The sequence below is a fragment of the Candoia aspera genome, chromosome 15 (assembly GCF_035149785.1).
Source record: "Candoia aspera isolate rCanAsp1 chromosome 15, rCanAsp1.hap2, whole genome shotgun sequence".
Lineage (NCBI taxonomy): Eukaryota > Metazoa > Chordata > Lepidosauria > Squamata > Boidae > Candoia > Candoia aspera.
In genome coordinates this window covers 2,649,096-2,663,093 of record NC_086167.1, presented here as the reverse complement: position 1 = coordinate 2,663,093, position 13,998 = coordinate 2,649,096, and the positions used below count along the sequence as shown (strand labels likewise).

The following is a 13,998-nucleotide window of genomic DNA, read 5'->3' as shown; positions in this document are numbered from 1 at the left end:
AGTGACGTGTGAGCACTTAGAAATGACAGCATTTCCTGACAGGAATCAGCATGGGCTGGGTTGACCAACCCACCTGGCCTCCTCCTTTGATCGTGTGACCACATTATTTGACCGTGGGAATGCAGTGGGCTTCGTGTGCCTTGACTTCAGCAAAGCATTCAACGAAGTCTCCCATGGGTTTCTAGTAGGGAAGATGACAAAATGTGGGCTGGCTATGCTACCATTACAGGGATACAGAGCTGGCCGAACAATTGTATCCAATGAGTGCTCATCACGGGCTCATCAAGTTGGAAATGTGTTGAGTGGTGTACTGCAGGGCTCCATGCTAGGTTCTGTACTGCTTGATGTCTTTATAAATGGCTTGGATGAGGGGTAAGAAAATATGATTAGACTCTGCAGATAACACAAAGATGGGAGGGATAGCAAACACTTTGAGGAGAGCATCAGAATTCAGGAGGATCTTCACAAGTTGGAATACTGGGTAGAGACCATCAAGATGAATTTCAACAGGGGCAAATGTAAAGTGCTTTACTTCACTCAGAAAAAAAAATAAAGGCATGAGTTCAGGATGGAGGAGACAATATTGCAGAAAAAGGACACACAAAAAGAATTTGGGTGTGTTGGTGGATCACACGAGGTGTCAAGACCAAGAGAAGTCACTGATTCTCTCCATCTTGCATTGGTCAAACTGTATCTAGAATAGAGTGTCCAGCCCCATGCATCACATTTTAGGAAAGATGCTGGCAAACTGGAGCATGTCTAGAAGAGAGCAACTAAGATAGGAAGGGACATGGAAGAAAAACCAGGAGGAACCATGGTTTAGCCTGGAAAAGAGAAGAGTATGGGAAGATATTACTCAGGAAGACAGAAGATACAGGTGAGATCTTTTTAGATCAGATCATTCAGTCTTTGAAAGAAGTATGCAATAGTATAACGGGACTCAATTATTCTGACATCTGCTAGGAATATAACTCTGCAAAGAGTCAGGGGTCAAACCAGTTCTTTCACTTGTCAGAAGGTGACAAGGAAGTAAGGGTGTCTCCTTACTTACTTTACTCCTTACTTACCTACACAGAAGAACTGGTTGATGACAGAAACCTTGGGAGAAAATAACCATGCTTTCTTTGTGTTCATGATTTCAAGGGATAGAGGAACAGAGAAGAATCAGACTTGTATACTGGACTGGACTTCAGAAGAGCTGATTTTGGAGAGCAGATCAGATCTAATGGCTTGAGAACCTGAAGGAGAAAAGCACCTGAGGAGGATGGGAAATCCTGTGAAATAAGATACTGAAGGTGCAATCGCTGGAAGGAAAATGGGAGGCATCGAAAGAGATCGGTGTAGATACACACAGCGCTTTCTAAAATGCCCTGTAAAAGGAAAGGGGACGTGTGTAGGAAACGGAAAGGGGCTGAAGCTCAGAATGAGGCGAGTCTTGCAAGAAATGCCCTAAGAACAAAGGAGGCTTTTTCAGGGTTCCTCAGCTAGAAAAGGGAAGACGAAGAGGCTATAGGTCTATGGCAAGGAGACAGGGATGAATTTATCACAGGAGATGGCAAGAAGGCAGAATGTCTTCCCTTGTCAAGAAGAGAAGCAAAGCCACAGCTGACCATCGTTGTGCCCCTGCTGGAAGGAGGGAGCTGTAGCTCAGGACAAACAAGCATAGGGTAGAAGGACACCTAACAATCCCCAGGCCATATGAATTGCAGCCCAGGGTGCTGAAGGAACTGAACGGAGAGCGACCACAGAACTGCCAACCGCAGTCTGTGAAAACGCCCGCAACCAGCAGGGTTCCAAAGGTAGAGAGAGATGTTGCCCGCCTCTTCCAAGAGGGGAAGGAGGAAGACCTGGGCAATTACAGTCCAGTCAGCTTCATGTTTATCTTGGGCAAGGGCCTCAAGTGCCTCTGTGAGCCCCTGCACAGGAGTGCGACCATGATCAAGAGTGGGCATGGGTTTGGGAGATCCCATGGAAACAGTGTACTCTGACCTCAGCAGACCATTCAACAAACTCACGATATCCTGGTAAATAAAATGATAAAATATGGGCCAGGTGATAGAACTGTGAGAAGTAGTCACTGGATGAATGACTGTGTCCAGAGATACTCATAAATGGCTGCACATCAGCTTGGGGAGCAGCATCAAGTGGGAAGCCACAGGCGCTGTCCTGGTTCCTGTGCTCTTAGATGTTTTCATTACTGACCTGGAAGAAGGGGCTGAGATCATCACATTTGCAGATGACACAAAACTTTGTCTTAGAAGCGAAAGAGAAGATTCAGAAGATCTAGACAGGCCAGGCTTGAACAGTGGGTCAGGACAAAAAGGATGAAATTCAAGAGGAAGAAATGTACAGTTCTGTATCTGGGTAGCAAAACGTAAGCCCCAAGAATGGGATGGAGAAGATTTGGCTTGGAGGTAGCACCTGGGGAAAGGGCCTGGGCATTCTAGTAGATCACAGGTTGAACGTGACCCAGCAGCAGGATGCAGCTGTTAAAAGGGCGGATGCTATCTTGGGATGCATTAACGGGAGCACAGAGCCCAGGTCGAGGGAAGGAATTGCCCCCTTCCGCTCTGTCCTGATCGGACTCTGTTTGGGAACTGGTGTCAGGTTCTGGGACCAAAAAGTATTATGATAAATTGGAGCAAGGTCAGAGGAGGCCTATCAGGGTGGTGGAGGGTCTGGAAACCAAGCCACACAAGGAAGTGTTAAAGTGTCTGGGTATGTGTCATCTACAGAAAAGATGGCTGAGGGGAGATACGGCAGCAGCCTTAACTGCCCGAAAGGTTATCACCCTTCACAGACTGGAGTTTTTCTCTGTTGTCCCACAGGGCAGGACCAGAACAAACAGACTGAAACCACAGGGAAGTAGACTCAAGCGATTACAAGGATCTTCCCAAGCTGTCAGTGGTGGAATAGGCTGCAGGTTCCCCTTCACTGGAGGTCTTCAAAAAGGCTGGATAGCCATCTGCCTACAACACTTCAACAGATCCTGCAAGTGGTTGAACCAGATGACCACTGAGGGAGCCCCCTCCTTGAAACCAGACTCCACAAGAGGGAAGCTGAGAAAAGCACCATGGCAAGGAGATGAGGCAGCCCCTGGGCTTTCCTGCTAGTCTTCTTGGGGTCTGTTTCATGATGCTGAACACACAGAACATGGGAGCCTCGCTGGTCCCAGGCAGGCGGGCAAGAAAACAGGGGCTGCTTGTTTGCGCCACCTGATGGAGGGGCCCAGAGTCTTCTGTGGGAGAAGGCTCTTGATTAGGGATGCAAGTGATGCCAGAGGGAGGTCAAGGCACAAGGTGAGGCCTCACAGCTGGGCAGCCACCTCGATCCAAGCCCTGAGTCTTCTCACCTCGGTGCCGATTAGTGGTCTTGTCAAACATCAGCATGGCATCGTCCACCTGCAAGAGATGAAAAAATCTGGGTGGCTGGGGTAAAACTGAGTGGCTGTTGGTGGCAGAAGGGTGAAATAAAAGCAAAGTAATAGATAAGAACAACTTTAAGGTCAGGCTAAAATAATCTATTAGATAACATATTTGGGGCATTAGTAGAAGGCAGACAGTGATAAGCTATTTAATTACATATTATAGTTTTAAGCACAGGAGGAGGAATAGGAGACAGGCACAATTTTCCCTGCAATGCCAACATGTCTCAAACATCTTGAGATGGTCCTAGAAAGCCAGAGTGGCAAGCTCCTCACCCCCATCTTCACAGATACAGAAAATCCACGGTCATCTGCATCACCTAAATCCAGAACTGGCAGAAAGCCCTGGGTTTCAGTCTGTCCCTTGACAAGGAAAACACATACCAGTAACATCAGAGCTACCAACCATTTAATCTTCCACGCCCAGGATTATAGGTGCATGTGCAATCAATCACAAATGCAAACTTTCCACTTGCTAATGTAATGCCTTGGTAACCTACTCATCTTCAAACCTTTGAGAAAAGGAGATTTTAGTCACTATTCTGTGCGTGTGTGAAAAATCCAGGGAACAGGAGAAATAGTGGTAAAAGGTGGGTTGACCTTGGCAGGCAGGAAGCAGCTGGTGGTAAGTTATACCTGATGGTTGCAAGAGAGCTATCACAGCTGAAGACCAAACCAATTCTCTGTTCCAAGATCACACAGGCAATGAATGGCCTTGGGAATTAGGGAAACCAAATATAAGAAAATGCTGATTATGCGAGGCATAAGCTGGTGCATTTCCTTGGAAGTTTAACCCTCGTTGTATTCAAAGGGACTTAGTACCATGTCATCGACCCAGAGAACTTTGGTTATCAGATGGCATGTAGCAGGCGCTTTCCCAAGATACAAATGCTGGTTGATTCAGCCTTCCCTCACCGAAGCCCCTCCCAGTGTTTTGGACTGCAATTCCCGTCATGCTCATCCAGCATGGAGAACAGTCAGGGCCGCTGGAAGTCACAATGGAGGGATGCAGTCTGAGAGAGGCCGGTCCTATTCACAGGACAGATGGAGCGACCCCTGGGTAACCTGATGGGTCTGTGCCCTGACAAGCAACTGCCAATCAGAAGCTAAAAAAAAATCAGGCAAACTATATTGATGTTCGTAACTTACACAGCCAGGCTCAGCTATTCCTGATGCCAAATTTCACTGGCTGTGATTGCACAATGCAGTTAACATTGGTAACTGAACCGTAAAGTTACTCAATTAACCCAATTATCTGAATTTGCACAACACACTGAACCACAAATTAAGCGTACAAGCCATGTGCACTCCCAAAAAGAAAGGTGCAAAATGGCTGGCCGGCTGGCTGCCCGGGACTCAGGGAATCATGGGGATGTGGACACAACTGCTCCCTTCCAGGACAGGGGCCTCCCTGGCTCTCCTCGGAAGGCCACCCAGCTGGATGCCAAGGGGGCAGTTGCCTCAAGTACCAGCTCAATCTAGTACCCACCCACGTCAGAACCTGCAGCTGGAAAAAGACTGTCCTAAGGGGCTGATGGTTGGGAGGCCATCCCACCCACCCCCTCTAGTTCTGAGCTGTTGACCTTGTTTCAAAATTATACTGCGCCTTTTTAGCAATGAACTCGAGGCAGGAAGCTACGTAGCGACCTTTCTCCATCTGGGGCATGTAGTCGATCAATTCCAAGCTTTGTTCAATTCCACAGTCAGTCACAGAGCTCATTAGGTGACTTTGCGCCAATCACTCTTGCTTAGCTCAACCCACCTCGCAGGGCTGCTGAGAGACTATCAATCATGTCCTCTTGAGCAGCCAATAAAGATAAGAGAAGTCGAGCTGGATTCTGATACGTCTCTATAGTTTTCTTGGCAGCAATGTGGTTTGCTATTGTTTTCTTCCTGAACATTTTTTGACTTGCCAAACTATTCTACAGCCCTGAGATTTCCTGGTGGTCTCCCATCCAAACACTAACCATGTCTATTTCTCCTTAGCTTTTTGGATACCAGCCAAGCTGAGGTAGGTGCAGCCACCAGGCAGGCAACTACAATGAACAAACCAAACCAGGACCTTCTGGACATATTTATTTATTTATCAAATTTGTCACCACCCATCTTCTCCCACTGGAGGGACTCTTGTTCTATTAAGCCCAAATATGCCCATATTTGGGCATAACTTCAGAATTCCCAACTAGCATGGTCAATGCATTTTGAGAGCATCAGCTGGGTAGTGGAGAGGCAAGGTATGTGTTGTGGCAAGTGAGAAAACTCCTTTTTTCACCCACCCACCCTTAATCTTGGACTTAAGTAGGTCATATTCCTATTCCTGTAAATACACAATCCACTTAACTTGTGTAGTGAATTAACCCAGTTTTTAGTTTGGCACAATATACTGAATCAAATGGGTTGAAGTTGAACAATATGCTGGGGAAAAAAGAAAAAGGCTACCAGGAACCAAGCTTAGCACCTTATATGAATGAACCGCTAGATTTTTTAATTGACGTAGATAAGCAGAATATGAGAACCGTGTCAAGAAGTGGGCTTATTTGGGGGGGAAATCTAAAATTTGGAGCCAGGGCACCACTGTGTCCATTAAAAGGCTGGTAACTCTGGCGAAGTTCCTGAAAAGTCTCCACCAGGCCAACCCCCTAGCTGCTCGGCCGCCCAGCCCTCCGTGGAAGGCATTTCAAGAAGCCAAACTGGGTCTTGTGTGGCGGCAGACAAGTCAGGAGCGTGGATTCCCGAGTCCGTCCCTGCACCACTCTCTCGCACAGAACATCCAAACTGGCTCTCCTGAATGACGCAGGCTGGCCAGATGGGGTGAGGGGAGGTAGAAGGCAGACAATGGACCTTCTGTTCAGGTCAGGGCTCAAGTCCACAGCCAGGCCAAGCAAAATCACGGTGGGAAGGTCCTGAGGCTCTGGAGCACCGGGCACCGAAAGCCGGAAAGGAGCAAAGAAGATTACCCGGTTTGCCAGCAGGCACCTGGGGTGGAAATCTCTGCTGGCAAGAGGGAAACTTTTAATAGCACAGGGCATTTAATGCCAGGCCTTGTTGGGGCAGGGACTGGTGCTCCTTGGGCACCCAGGACGTTGACATGCAACTTTGCTGCAGACCCAGGAATGCCTGACTGGCAGCCTCTCAGGCAAGGGTGCCCTCAGGGTGAGAATTTCAGCTTTTGCTTCCCTCCAAACAACTCCCAATCTGTGTGGCCTCAGGAGGATGCAAGGGCCCAGATTTTGAAATTCAGGCCCACAACCGACCCACTGGGCATTTTGGGGGGGGGGGGGCTTCAAGTCAGTGCTGACTCCTGACGACTGCCTGGACAAGTCCCTGCAGCTTTCTTGGCAAGATTTTTGGAAGTGGTTCACCAATGCCTCCCTGTGGGACCAGACCTCACGGCCTCCCGTTTTCTGGCCTGGTGCCTTAACCACCACGCCAAACGGGCTCTCCCTCTGAGCTTTAGTGCCTCCTAGAACTCTCTGCAGCCCAAGAGGCAAGTGCAGGCCAGAAGATCCTTGAAGAAAGGAATCCCTCCCAAGCATCCTCTCAGGGGAGATGCATCGAAAAGCTCTGAGATCCAAAGCAGAAAAGGGGAGGCTCCCTGAAGCAGCAGCAGAGCTGGGGTGACATCTTGCAGCAGTCTCCCAATTCCAGGGGAAAGAGGCCATGCGCCAGCTACGAGGCCAGGGAAAGGGCACTTTAGGCAAGGCCCATGCTGGCAAGCCGCAGAGGGAAGAGGCGAAGGCCGGGACGTAGCCAATGGCGGTCCAGCCAGCATGCCCTATGGACGGCCAAGGCACCTTCTCTCCCAGCGAGCCTGCCTGTCCTAACCGGCTCACGTGTCCATGGAAACTCAGGGCCGGGAGGAAGGATTAGTGGCCCGGCTGCCAAGCTCAGGCGTCCAAGCGCTAAGCGTGAGTGGCAGCCCCCGGTGGGGGGCTATTGTGGCAGCTGCTTGCTGGGCGCCCCTGCGGGCTGAGCCCCTCTCGGCGCCCCGCAGCTCCCCGGCTCATCCTCCGGAGCCTTTCTTCTCCAGGGGCAGCGCTGGCCGGCCGTGCCAACGCCCGAGAGAGGCCCAGACAAAAGAGGCTGTCGGGGATGGCTTCTCTTGGGGCCGGTTGCTGTGGCAACCCTGCCCTCCAATCCCAGCTGCTGGATCCGATTAGCACCAGCTCGAATGCCCTCTTCGCAAAGCAGTGCTGACGGGGCACAAAGGTGGCCTGCCGGGCGAGCCTCCCTCTCCCTCTCTGCAGCCACGTGATGGGGGACGAAGGTGCCTTTCCCCTCGCCTCCTCCGCCTTCTCCGGGTGCAGAGCGGAGGGCCACGGCCTCCTTCGAGCGCCTCCCTGAGTGCGGCGGCAGTTGAGACGTTCTTGGCCAGGAGGTTCCCCAACGCAGCCTGGGCCTCTGCTCCCCCCGAGGCACCCCTGCACCACTCCCCTCCTTCAGGAAGGCCGCCTGGAGCCAAAGGGCCAGGAGACATTCTGCGAGAGGGGCCGTTAGCGGCCCCTTCAGAGCCAGGTCTGGGGACAGAGGTCCAGCCAGAGCAGTGCAGGTGGCCCAACTGCCCAAGAACAGAGGTCCAGCCGGAGCAGTGCAGGTGGCCCAACTGCCCAAGGTTGTGTCACCGCCTTTCCAGATTCAGGCCCAGGGATTACAGTCTAGGCGCAGAGGCCACGCAGTGCAACTGGTTTAGCCACTCTGTGGTCAAGACCTGCACCTTCGTTTACGCTACAGCAGGAAGGAGACATTTACGAAGAAACACCAGTCAACTCCTACAGACTTACTATTAGAAGTTACTCATAACTGTAGGGCACCCGTACATTATCAGACCCAGGGGTGTCTGCAGGGTGTGGTCAAAAAAGTCAAGGCAACCAGGAGAATGCAACCGAATCTCCCCGTTTTTTATATTTACAAGCGGAGCTTTGATTGCACTCTCCTGGTTGCCATCTTGACTTTTTTGACCTATGGTGTGGACCCCCATGATCTGAGCCCATGCATTCCTGTAACACTTAGCTCCTACCTTACAAAAGTCATACTACAGATACAAACACTGCACTTCTGCTAGTTTAACTTCTTAAGCTGCAAGCCTACCACCCGTTTGCCAAGGATTAAGCCCCATTCCGTGCAGCGGGGCTTGCTTCCAACCTCAAAAAAGGCCCCTTCCAGGGACAGAAGCCTCAACTAGACACACAGCCCAGCAGGGGGTCAACCTGTAACCAACAGTGATCTCCTGAAACTGAGATAATCCACTACTTTCAGACCACCAGCCAACCCCGTGGGTGACCGTAGTCTGGTGCATCTTAGGGTCACCCACTTCGCAGCTCATAGTAAAGGTAAGAGGGACTGCCTACTCCTCCATGGGGAAATTTAAAGAGTGGTGGGCACGAAGGAGCCATAAACCAGCATTCCAGTTCTGCAGGAATGGTTTTGTTCCTGAACATAATCCAGAGTTATTCTGTTATCATCTCCAAAGGCTCTTCTGGAAATCCAGCACCGCAAACGGCCTACCTCTCTGCTGTCTTCGATTTGCCGCTGCCACGTGCCAATGCAGAGTAAGCCTTGCCGTGGGGTGCAAGCCAAACCTGCATCCACGGGCTCTTTCTGAATTCATTAGGCATCCAACCTACCCAGTTGCCAGAGCTCTCCCACCACTGGAGCTCCCAGTTTACAACAGGGAGGGCTTTGCCCAGCTTTGGCTGGTATGCCAGTTGTGCTAAACCAGGACCACCACCAGGCTGGGGCAGCCTTGGAGATGATCCAGAAGCTACAAATGATCCAGAACGTGGTGGTGAGAACACAGGTGGGTCAGTGGCACTGAGAACCAAAAATCCCTCTGCCTGGCTGAGCTCACATCATCTCTTAACCATGCCAGGGAGCCCAGATGGGCCCCGGCTGGCTTCCTCCAGGGAGGCTGAGGCCTCTCACGGTGCCACCTTCTGCACACGCTTGTCCTCCAAGATGGAGGGAGCCGGTCTGGCAACCCAGAAAGCAACCGGCCTGCCCAGAGGAGGCAGCCCTTTGGTGAGGCTGGAACAGCCCAGCCCGCCTGGTCATTAGATGATGTAACCCTCGCAGAGAGGAGGAAGGGTGGGAGGTGCCTTCCAGTGTCTCCTCTTCCCCAAATAATCCACCTCGGCGTCCTGCTGGAAAAAGGCATTGAGCAGGGAGGTGCCCTTGAGCGTGTGGGATGGGCAGATCCAGAGTTTACAGACAGCAGGTATAAATAGCAGCTCCCCTTGGCGCATTTCCGTTCTGCCTTCAGACATCCTCTCTGGAGGTGGACTCAGAAAGAAGCATCATATTGGGTTTTATTTTTAAAACACGCAAAAGGAGCGAGGCTACCTCCTGATAGCCCACAGGGGTAGCCTGCCTGCATCTGGGTAGGGGGCCAAGAGATCTGGGCTGCATCTGGGTGGCCAGGGAGGGCAGCAAAGATACACAGAAGACCGCCTTCCAGGGGCTGTCTGTGTTTTTGCAGATCAGGCCTGGCAGCTTTACCAGATAGGGGTTAGGGTTGGGGTTTCGGTTTCTGGAGCGGACCCTCTTCTCCCCAGGGAGGAGCCATTCAAGAGACACACCATCATCCCCAGGGACGTTTCTCCACCCCAGGGACTGCTGACCTGCCTTCATAGTGAGCTGCGGATCTGTTTCCATCAGCCCTTACGCCTTCTGGTGCCCCCCATACAGAAGCCTAAGCTTGGAAGGAGCCCAAACGCCACCTCTCACTCCCCCCACTCAGTGCAGGAAGCCAGGTTGGGGGAGACTAGCAGGCTTCTTCAAGGCACGTGCCAAGGAAATTGGGGAGATGGGCCTGGGCGTCTCACCTGAAAACAAGAGGGCTTAACCAGGAAGCAGCAGCTGCTCGCAGGAAGAGAAGGGGAAACGGTCAGCAAGGATCTAAGTGACCGTCCTGTGCAGGAGGGCTGTCCCTGTTCTCGGTGACCCTGGGGCCACAGCTCCAATTCAAAAGGAGGGGCGTTTCCTGATGGGAAGCAGTGGAGCCCAGTAGGCTCCCCTGGCTGGAGGCTTCCAACAGGGCTGGAGGGCCACGTCAGGGAGGGTGTCATGAGCACTGATGGCGAGCAGGAGGGGGCCTCTATCCAGGGGGAAAATGCATGCGTAGTACTGAGGAATCAAGCAGCCATTCAGAGAGACACAGACCTATTCCTCGTCTCAGCGTGATTCCTGACTGTTAGGACAGAGGGTTCGGTGTGTTCTTGAACTGAGCGGGGGGCCGGGCGAGAGGGTCTCCCTTCCAGCTCATCTGTACTGGAATCCCATCAGCCACTGACAGGCAAGTGGGCAAATTCAAGACGCCACCTCCCAATACCCAAGACTCAGACTAGCCTTCACAAACAGCAGGTGAAGTAAAACTTCTGTGGCTGCACGACCGCAGACCGGATCGCGTAATATCTGTGCAAATCACTTCCCTGTATATACAACACCAGCAGTGAGCCAAGAATTCTACCCCGGCCTTCTCTCTGACTTGTTTAGTTTTTTACATGGCAGACCTTGGCTGATCTCAAAAAGCTGGATCTGATGACTTTGAAAGGAGACCACCAGGAAATTTGAGACTATAGTTACATGAAAAAAAAAATCCCAGAAGAATTGGCAATTGCAAAGTGCTTTGTCATGGCTGCCAAGAAAACTCCATGGATATGTTCACGCTGTCACTCGGAGTCGAGTTTGCCTCAGAGGAGATTTTACAATTGCAGCTTTTTTTAAAATCCCCAAAGCGGAAGGTATGGGGGGGGCGGTCCTGCTCCCCAGCAAAAAGGAACAGAAGGTTCGCTTGGCCTGAGTCCCCTCTCCATGCTTAGCAAGCCTTTCGGGGGGAAACCGAGGGACCTTCTTTCAGGAGGAGGGAGGCTGGCAACAAAGGCCCTTTATAGGTCTGACCTTCAGCAAAGACCAGGACTTTCCCTCGGTGAACCAGCTGCCCAGAGAGAGGATCAAGAGAAGCACCTGCCCGCTCATGCTCAGCCAGCTCCAAATCTCGACCCTGGACAGATTCCAGGGGCCTGAATTGGAACCAGGCGGGCAATAGCGGGAACACCCTGCTCCGTTGACCAAGCCAGGCACGGGGGGCACCCACCCTCAAATGCCTGCCCTGGACTCGCCAGCCAGCCCTGCTGCTGTCAGCCGGGAGGGCGAGGCTGAACACATTCAAGGCAGCCTGAGGATGGGAGTTGGGACCCCTCTGCCCCCAGGCCAGGCTTGTTGTACCACTTCTGTTGAAAAGATGGCAGCTGAGCAATCCAAGCCCCACTCCTTAAGTATGCCTGTTGACTTTTTTCACCCCCCCACCCCGTGGTCACCCCCACCTTAACTGGTCTCTTTCTGAAACATTCCTGCACTGTATTATAAGGAGGAGACCCAGGCTCTGTGACTCAGGATGACTGCAGGTATGTTGCTGCAACCAAATGAAGGAATTCCTTAGGTTCTCGCGACTTCCCAGAGGAAAAAGTAGAATGTAAATCCAACAAATAAATAAAGCATCACGTAATCAGGCAATGTCCTTTCCGTTGGTGTGATTTGGTTTTGCAGAGGTAGCGTAAGCAGTGATTTCTAGGCACTGGTTCCTGAGATCCATTGCTCTGATCAAGGGTGTGTGCTCTAGGGAAATTAAGACATCCCCACAACCCTCAGACAGACTCCCCTTAGGGCAACGCATGGCCAGCTCAGCTTTTGGAAGCATGTGGTACATTCCCTAAGAGGAGGAAACAATAAGGCTGCAAAAATCCCGATGACCACCAGGTCACAGCAAAGGATCCTTTCAGCTCTCTAGCGCTTATCTGACGTTCTGCAGCATTAGGAGAGTGGGCAGCTCCTAGACGTGCAGCTAAGCCACCATTCAGGACTTGCCGAATCCTGGTTTCTCATCTCCAACCCCTAGGAGCAGGGGAAGAGCCTTCAGGAAGGGTTCTTGGGCCAGCCTGGTAGCATAGCTGGATCGCAGGAGTTTGCCACGCCTCAGGGCTGGACGGGGCAGGTATTTAAAGACAGGCCGAAGGCTGGACTCTTCCAAGTTGGGCTTGCCTCTTCCTAACATCTCGAGCATCACTCAGGACTAGAAACAACTGGGTGGGAAAAGGCTGATCAGGTTCTCAGATTCCTGACCGTTCTGGCAGCAACAAACCTGGAATCTCGTGGGGGGAAAGGGAATGGAGGAGAAATATACGCAAACCGCTTATTTTTTTCACTAAACGTATTTATACACTAATGCAACAGGACTGTTATAATTTGGAAGTATGCAGATAGACAGCTGCTAAATATGGGTACTGCAATCTACATTGTGATTTTCAAAGCTACAAACAAAAAATTAGCACAGCAGTGGAGGGGGAGGATGAAAAAAGAAAAAAGAACAACAGCAACGGAGATGTATTTTTTCCTAAATCTAAGTCTAACTATACACATAATGAGAATTCATCTACAAAAGTATTCGGGCGCACTACGTGAATAGAGAAAAGAAGGGGATGAGGCTGGTTTTGTGATTCCTGAGTTGGAAGACAGAAGGGGGGGAGCTACACACTGTATCTGTACCTTTGATCTATGGGGTGCTGGGACACGAAAGTGCCCCTTCAGTGCCAACTACTGACCATAGGGCATCCACGGCCACAGAAGGAGGTGCTCTGTGGAAGCAACGTCACAGAAGAGAATTTAGCCCCTGAATCCCTGGTGACCTGGCAGCAAGGGAGCGACCACTTTGGCCGAGCAGAAAGTTGGAGCGCCTGCGGGATTCAGCGAGTGCTCAAGAAAAGTTCATCCCCAGAAGGCTTTTCGGGGAACAGGAGAAACTGAAGGTGCCAGGCACCACACATGCAAGATCCTCTCCATAAGCAGCTAGGGGACAGACAGCAGTTGCCCAGGCACCTGGCACCAGGGCAACGAAGGGTTCTGCTCAACAGGCTTTCCCAACAAGGTGTTTGACTGGACTGGGTCCACCCTGGAGAAGAAGACCTCCGCTCTTGGTCACTGACTGGCCCTTCTCTGCTTTCGAATTGCAGATCCTGATCTGGATCCTTAGCCTACTGAGCATTGTTAGACCAAGCCACAATGGTCCTCATATAACACTGAGCTAGAAACCATGATTTATTTAGCACAATGGCTGGGAATATCCATCCTGCCAGAGCAGAACCAAACGCACCAGGCCAGGGCCTCATGCAACACCTGAATCCAGGCAAAATCCACCTTTCCCCTCATTTTTGGCCCATTTTTAGTGCTCCCCACCTGGCTGGAGGAGATAAAATATATCCCAGTCTTGATTCACACCCACAGATGTATAAAACAGCAGGGGCAGGGAAGCAGAGGGAAAAACTCCCAAGGGGCAGCTCTGAAAACCTTCCCTGCATTTCACATAGGGCACAAAGATCTTTACAACTCTCACTTAAAAGTAATTTATTTCCAAACAAGAATATTGAAGATTACGAGCTGGATGGGGGAGACCTCTTGGGGGAGGAAGGGATCCACCATCCTGCCCCTTTCTTGCTCTCACTGCCCCCTCATAAAATAAAAATCCCATTAGACAATTCCAGCCAAGCACTCTTCCCACTCTACTTAGTCAAGGCCTATCTTTC

The 13,998-nt window shown here is 51.2% G+C and overlaps 1 protein-coding gene across 1 annotated transcript in view; it reads right to left on the bottom strand.

Annotated features, from left to right (window-relative positions):
• The window catches only part of MSI1 (musashi RNA binding protein 1), a 53,091-nt gene that overhangs the window by 14,547 nt on the left and 24,546 nt on the right, over positions 1-13,998 (bottom strand). Inside the window, exon 7 of the mRNA XM_063315641.1 lies at positions 3,353-3,401. Coding sequence (XP_063171711.1) covers positions 3,353-3,401 — 49 coding nt within the window. The remainder of the gene's footprint in view (positions 1-3,352; positions 3,402-13,998) is intronic.